At 35.8% G+C, this 7,803-nt stretch overlaps 1 protein-coding gene across 2 annotated transcripts; it reads right to left on the bottom strand.

Annotated features, from left to right (window-relative positions):
- Window positions 1-263: 263 nt before the first annotated feature.
- LOC110094150 (protein NRT1/ PTR FAMILY 8.1) lies at window positions 264-5,060 on the bottom strand. 2 transcript variants are annotated; one of them, XM_020819312.2, is made up of 5 exons: window positions 4,859-5,060; window positions 3,264-3,395; window positions 2,956-3,173; window positions 2,039-2,589; window positions 264-1,287 (listed from the first exon to the last, which is right to left on the bottom strand). In XM_020819312.2, exons 2-5 carry the CDS (start codon window positions 3,373-3,375, stop codon window positions 453-455), a joined length of 1,716 nt encoding a protein of 571 aa, XP_020674971.1. In that variant the 5' UTR covers window positions 3,376-3,395; window positions 4,859-5,060; the 3' UTR covers window positions 264-452. The 2 variants fall into 2 exon arrangements, with proteins under 2 accessions (XP_020674971.1, XP_028551423.1); XM_028695590.1 differs by lacking the exon at window positions 4,859-5,060 and adding an exon at window positions 3,893-4,037.
- Between the last annotated feature and the right edge of the window lie 2,743 nt (window positions 5,061-7,803).

Raw genomic sequence — 7,803 nt, 5'->3', positions numbered from 1 at the left:
TAAACCTACCGGGTCACCCATGGCATTGTACTCGTAGCCGGCATTTTGGGCCCTCCACTGAAGGGGCGACTTCTGCTTGAGGGAATCGAACTCGGGATGGAGGTTCCAACCGAGCACGCCCACCAACCGAGCTTAAGCATCGGTGGGTAGGCCCATCTACTATCACAGGTCTCATGGAAATCATTATTTGCATAATTGCATGTAAGAAACCAATAACTCACAACTTGGTTACCAAGCTTGAGTTACACCCCACAAAAATTGCAAAAGCAAACAAAAGCTTCATAGATCTCAGGAATCTAAAACCAAAATATGCAAAGACAAATTTACAACCATTTAAAACATAAAATATCATAACACATAAATAATTCCTTTTATGTCGCACAAAATCTCTCACCCTATTGAGCAAACAAATGCGCCTATCTTCTTCTATATCTTTCTCGAATGCAAGAACATCAAGCTTCAACCTGTACTGGCTTCTTGTAAGTATAAAACTTTGCAATCAAAAGGTAAACCAGAAAATTCAAAACGCTTAGTATGGCCAACAGCCAGTAGAAGTAATCGAGATGGCCTCTGTTCAGGTTATCCGGAATCCAACCAAGCCTTCCATTTTTAGTAGAGATGGAGGTGACAATGGTAACCAGAAGCGAACTAAGGTAATTCCCCAGTGCAACGGTCGTCAGTGACAGTGCAGAGCACATGCTCCTCATGGCATCAGGAGCCTGATCATAAAAGAATTCAAGTTGCCCAATGAAGGTGAAGACTTCAGCAGCGCCGATAATGAAGTACTGAGGAATCTGCCAGAAGATGGACATGGGCAAGAAGCCTGTGTAGTCATACAAGTTATGCCTCGCGATGATTTGGAGCCTTACCACCTCGAGAAGCCCAGCGGCCACCATGGAGAAGATGGAGACGAAGAGTCCAATGCCCATACGAGTTAGCTGCGTGAAGCCACGCTGGTTACCAGTAATTTTGCGAACTAAGGGAACAATGATGCGGTCGTAGATTGGAACCCAGACAATGACACTGATGGTGTCGAAGATGGAGAGAGAAGCAGAGGGGATCTCGAAGTTGGGGCCGATGTGAGGATCCATTGTGTTTCCCTGGAGGACGAACATGGTGCCCATTTGACTGTATACGGTGGAGAAGACGATGCCAGTGGCCCATATGGGGAGAAGACGAACGACGCTCTTGAGCTCCTCGACTTGAGTGACTGTGCAGAGCTTCCATTGATTTACAGGGACTTTGACTTTGTCCTCCTGCGTCTCCACAGCTGCTTTATCAAAGAACCTGAAGCAATAATGTCATCTCTCTAAGTTGTGAGCTTAAATGACATGTAAAATTTGGCAATTTTGGCAAAACTGTGATATGCATAAAGAGTGTATACAATGTTTTGGAATGAAAATGGCAAAATTTTGTAAGCTATAACTGTGTTGAATCACACATAAAAGTACAAAAACATAAACTTCTATGATCGTCAAAATATTAGTATTTACAACTAAAGACAACATCTTCCAATGCTGAGCAATTAGAAGATGAAAGTTTTCAATCAAGAAAGTAAGTGCATTAATCACAACTGTGTTGTCTGTGAAAAGAGAAATTATTAGGTGTGGACACCGGTCCGAGAGTACCGTCCGGTTTTTTCTCTATCTACAGTCAAAGCACAGTCTACAATAACTGTGTTTTCACTGTAGATAGAAAGAAAACCGAGAACCGTCCAGTATTCACACCTAATAATTTGCCTTGTGAAAGACATTCCATGTAGTTATGGTTAGTACGATCATTCTAGATTCATCTCCTAAATTAGTCAGCTAATAGTGTGAAGCTTCACAACAGAAGTATAACATAGGAAAATTTTTATCATAATTTTCTAAAGCATAATTCCTTCTTAGCATGAAAAAAAGTCAGAGAATGGAAAAGAGATAATAATAACAAAATTCAACACAAATGAGCAGCCTGTAAATATGATTCCAGATTGCAAACAGGGAGATAACATAATAAAGATTATATGCAAGCAAGCTTATCTTTTTATTGTGCTTACTTTAGTAGTTCTGTGTGCTCAAGCTTGCGGCTACCTTCTATAGCAGACTCATTGTCAGAAACCTCATACAATAAAGATTTGTCTGATGGAACCTTCACACCTGATTTCCTAATTGATGCAACAAGAACCTGGGCAATTCTTGTAAGGGGGCTGCCTCCAGGTTTCTGGTGTCTATACAATGGTGAACCAAAAAAGAAGCTAGCAACCGCAATAGCCATCGCGACCGCCGGAATCCCAAACCCCCAACCCCAGCCCACATGTGTCTGTATGTACACCAATGCAGAGGAAGCAACAAGAGCCCCAATGTTTATTGAGAAGTAAAACCAATTGAAGAACGACGTCTTGCTTTTCTTCTCAGTCTCATCAGATTCATCAAACTGATCTGCCCCAAAGGAAGAGACACAAGGCTTAATTCCTCCGGTTCCAAGAGCAATCAGATACAAAGCAACAAAAACTGCTGCAATTTGTCCTGTTGTTGGGTCACATATACCACCATGACAAAATGGCTTCAGCCCTTTCACAGATGCTGTCATAGTTAGAAGAAGTAAACCCTACAAGGAAAATAATGTGGAACATATTAGTTAAAGCGTTCCTTAGGATTAGCTTATCTAAGTTTGTTACTAGTTTCTAGAATGTTCTTAAAAATGCTCCTTAGGACTAGCTTATTAATAGTTTCTAGAATATTCTTATTTGCCTATAAATAGGCAAAGTATTGCAGTAAGAAATATATGATGAATATTATCCTCTTTTGAAGTTTAGTTCTTGTCTTTATTTTCTGGATTGAAAATTTCCTTCAAGCAGGTCAGATTCTTCCGACAATCACCACATCAGAAAAACTAGATTAATTCGTATTTTTTCTAAGGTCAATATCTATTATGATATAAAATGTTAGAATTTCTGAACAACAAAGTGCTTACAATGATGTAAATGATCATGAACACAGCAATTGTCCGATATCTACCCCAATAGGCATCGGCGACAAAAGCTCCGAGGAGTGGCATGATGTAGCATGTTCCTGACCAGTTATTGACATTCTTTGATGCCACAGCATTGCCTTCATTGAGACGAAATTTCATGTAGTTTACCAGATTGGTACTCATCCCATAATATGCCAATCTCTCACAGCATTCATTTGCTGTTGACGGAAGAGTGGATCAGAAATAAGAGAATCTAATAGCAACTATAACTACAATAACAAATAAATGCGAGAAGATAAAATCAATACCAAGAATATATGGGCAAGCTCTCCAGTTGCCAGTTTTCTTCCTGTCAGCAGGATTACCATGGATGTCTGTTGTACCATCTTTTGTATAATTATCTTTGATCTCCAACGACATTTTGATAGCACAAATATCGTCTGTAACAGATCAACGCGTCTTAAGAAGTGAATTGGCTATTTGATTTAGGGGACTAGACTATCAACAGGCAAGAAGCAGAAAGAGATATTGCACGAACTGATTAAGAATAAAGCTTGCTCAAAACCTATCAATCATAACATGAAAGAAAAAGACAAGGACTTGCAAAAATACTTATAGCATTTGATAACATCCACAAAGGAGAAAAGCTATCAATTATCAGTAAGTAAGATGCAATTTCAGCATATATTTGTCAAGCACATAAGCATACTTTATCCTCATGTAAAAAGAAAAAAAAAACTATTTAAAGTTTCATCCAGCTGTGGAATTAAAAAATGAAGCTTAAACTGCACAAGAGAAACAGAAATCTGTAGCATAATGTAGTGTTCATCTTTAATTCATTGAAAGGTTTTGCATCAAGAGCCAAGTTAAGATCAAAAACCAAGAAATTGGATACAAAGACTTTCCTTTCTAAATTTTACAGAAAGAAAAGGATTACCATTGGGATATGGAAGAAACAACTGAGAGTTGAAGTTTCCATTTATTTATGCCTATATCATACTTTCTCTCATCACTAGCTAGAAAAAAATAACTGTATCAGGCAGTGGAAAGCTCTTTCTTTTTTTCAAAGCCATAATTAGGTAAGCCCGCTCATATTTATTCTAAATTAAAGCAAGAATTAACAAGCACAGCACTAAAATTAGAGGAGGCCAAAAGAGTTTACCCCAAATTTGAGTTGTGCAAAAGTTTCTATAATATATACAGTTACATAAGAATTTAAAGGTAAAACTTTCACATTAAACATAAGTACATAAAAGTTTTCTCAAATCTAAAGTCACTCCATTGCTCCACCATTGATTCTAGATGTTTGCAGCTTCTAACTTCATCTATTTTCTTTGATAAGTTTCTGGCTTAGTCGGCTTTTCAGTTCATAACATAAAGAGGAACAGCTTTCATCGTCTTTCGTTTATTTGCATAGAAATTTAAAATTTATTCAGTTTAAACTGAATTTTTAACGACAAAAAAAACCATTTCAAGAATATCAGACAACCTCTTCTTCTGTATGGAACCTTTCAAACAGAAAGGATTCACTTAGGTATCACCATAAAATAAAACCAGAAATCACTCAACTGAGGAAAAAATTACTCCACACTAAGAACCAATCAACATAAGAATCAATAAACCATTAAAAAGTCAATCTTTTTCAACCAAAAAAAAACTCTAACTTCCCTTTCTCTTTATTTAAAAAAAAAACATAATTTATCATCCACAGTGTGATTAATTCGGGTTTAGAAATTATACAAGAACACAATTCATCCAATTTCTTGAAACAAATAAAAACAAAATTGAACAAAAGAAATAATCCCACCAACGCCTCATCTATCCCTATCCCTAACTAATACAAAAAGAAAAAATCGATTGAAAATTATAGAACGAGAAGAAAATTGAAGCCATGAAACCATACTGATTAGGCAACGATAGAGAGAAAGTTCGCCCAGCCGACAGTCGCGAACTCTCCACTAATACTAGAGCTGTACCATGGGGAGGATGTGAAACTAATACTAATTAGGTTTTCATATACAGGAATTGAAATCGTAGCGAGGACGAAAAACTTGATTTTTATAAAGGGAAACACTTAACGAAGCATCAGTGACTAGCGAGTCTTTCGGAATTTCTTATAACTAATTAATGCATATTCAACACATTGGTCATTGGGAGGCGTGGCTGAATCTATTGGATGTTTTAGCTGTATCGTATATTAGCTAGGTCAGCTATTATGATAACGATTCGGTAGAAACTACGGTAATCAATTCAAACAGGAATGTTCACACCTATAAAAATATTTCTCAAAATGCGTCGCTTGCTAAACTAATCTCATTGATTCCATAAAAGAAAGGGTCCGCTGGCTAATATTATATATATTTTTTTGTAAGATTAGAAAATTGAATTTAATATATTATAATTTGTCTCTCGATGGAACTTTTATTTGGTCCGGTCATAGGACGTAGCTCTACGTTCAGCCGCCAATAGAATCGCGCCACGTGTTCTCACTATTTATCGCGCGGCCCGACAACCCGACCCGGAACAGACCCAGGATGGCTCGGTATTTCTCGATTTTGCTAGGTATTGCTCGGTATTGCTAGGTATTGGTCGATTTTGCTTGGCAATAACCAATACCGAGCAAATACCGAGCAATACCGAGCAAATACCGAGCAATACCGAGCAAATACCGAGTTTGTACAACTCGGCATTTCAAGAAAAACTTAGTACAACTCGGTATTTCTAGAAAAACTCGGTACAACTCGGTATTTCTAGAAAAACTCGGTACAACTCGGTATTTCTAGCAAATACCGAGTTTTTCTATAAATACTCGGTACAACTCGGTATTTCTCGGTATTACTCGGTATTTGTCTTCACATAGCGGTATTCTAGTTATTATCAAGCAATACCTAGCAATACCGAACAATACCGAGCAAATGCCGAGTAATACCTCGCAATACGCGAACATAGCATTCCCGAGTTCCGGTCCGAGTCAAGTCGTCGGGCCGCACGGTAAAGAGTAAGAGCACGTGGCGACATGTTATTGGCAGCCGAATTTAGCTCTACGTCCGGTCAGAGGACGTAATAATTGTTCCTCTCAATGTTAAAAAATAATAATTTGCTGATGGCTAATAATTATATTTTGGTGTTCATAAGCTCTAAAAAAAATAAGATTAAAAAGCTCTAAATTTCATAAAAGTATGAAAGTAACACAAATGATTGGAACATTTCGATTCATCACTTAAGCTCTATTTATATGCTTAAATTGAGATTCAATATTGCTTAAAAAATTTTAGGGATTTTTACTAAGCTCTAAAAAAAATAAGATTAAGAAGCTCAAAATTTCATAAAAGTATGAAATTAACAAAAATGATTGGAACATTTCGATTCATCACTTAAGCTCTATTTATATGCTTAAATTGAGATTCAGTAAAAACCCCAAAATTTTATTTAAGTAATGCAAGTAAAATAATGTAAAAAGCTTAATAAATCATGGAAAAAAAAATGAGAACAACAACGTCAAGTCTTTTATCCTACTAAGTGGGGTCAGTTACATGAATATTTTTTTCTCCATTATATTCTATTCAGAATAAAATTTTCATTTAAATCTAATAAAAAAGTTTATTTCCAATATTTTTTAACCAAGCCTTTTCAGATCTAACTCTATCTTTATTTTTCTTAACATAAGACAAATCTAACACGTCAACTGTCCTAACCGAGTCATCAAAAAGCCCACGTTGTATGTGACCAAATCATCTAAGATAACTCTCTCTAATCTTATTTGCCATTAGAGCTATTCCAACCTTTCCACATTAAATTTTCTTTATTGAACTTGTCTAGCGACTTCACCACTGAACTTGTCTAGTGGCTTCACCAAAGTTTATCAAACTCTATTGAAGTTTAGAATGACTTTATTTCATAACCTTGCCGGTGCGAGTAACGTTGACGACTTCAAATGAACTTGGTGTTGCGTAAATATCTTTGATTACCTGAATTGGCTCGGGATATTATCAAATATACTATGGTGACTTTCTCTTTGTGGTGAAGTAATTCTTCGTAACTTGCCTAATTGTGATCAATGAGAGTCATGAGACTTAGTGAATCCGACTTAGGCAATATTTGGGTGTATAATAAGTTATTTGGTTCTCTTATCTCTTTAAAAATTTAGTGAAATGGCAAGAGAATAATGAATATTACCTTGATGAGTTGATACTTTGATTATGACTAATTACAACAATTGATTTAGTAAAATAACATAAAGTTATTTCTTTGAAAACTAGTTGTGATCATTTGCAATCATACTCAATTACAAAATGTGAATGAGATGCAATTTGGGGATCATATCTAATGCTCAATTTATCCCATCCCATCTTTATGATTACCAAATCACAACCTAATTAATCATTTGATTTTTTTAAGACAAGTGGCAACTGGTTGTCAATAACACATTAGTGGTCACAAATATCATGAGCTTTATAAGTTGTTACTACTACAATAGAGATACCATTTTTTATAATGAGGATTGTCAAACATCAATTGTGTAGTAGAATGAATGATGATTATCTCAACGACTATCTAATATCTTACTTTGAAAATGATGAGTTTGATTTGATTTTCAATGAAGCTGTAATGCAAATTTTCAATGAAACTATAATGCAATATTAAAAAAAATATATATAAATTAGATTGATAAACTTGTAATAATTTTTCAATAATAATAAAATAGAAAATTTTATTTAGACTTATGTATTCATTTAAAAAAAAAACTCTGGGTAGTGTCTTATCTACAAACCCAATCTGCCTTCTGAAAATTCCCCCGGGATCTCACACATTCCTAAAATTGGAAATTTTCGGAGCCCACAATCATTA

Source organism: Dendrobium catenatum, unplaced genomic scaffold (genome assembly GCF_001605985.2).
Source record: "Dendrobium catenatum unplaced genomic scaffold, ASM160598v2 fragScaff_scaffold_71, whole genome shotgun sequence".
Classification (NCBI taxonomy): Eukaryota; Viridiplantae; Streptophyta; class Magnoliopsida; order Asparagales; family Orchidaceae; genus Dendrobium; species Dendrobium catenatum.
The sequence above is the reverse complement of the archived record's forward strand: the minus strand, read 5'-3'. Positions and strand labels throughout refer to the sequence as shown.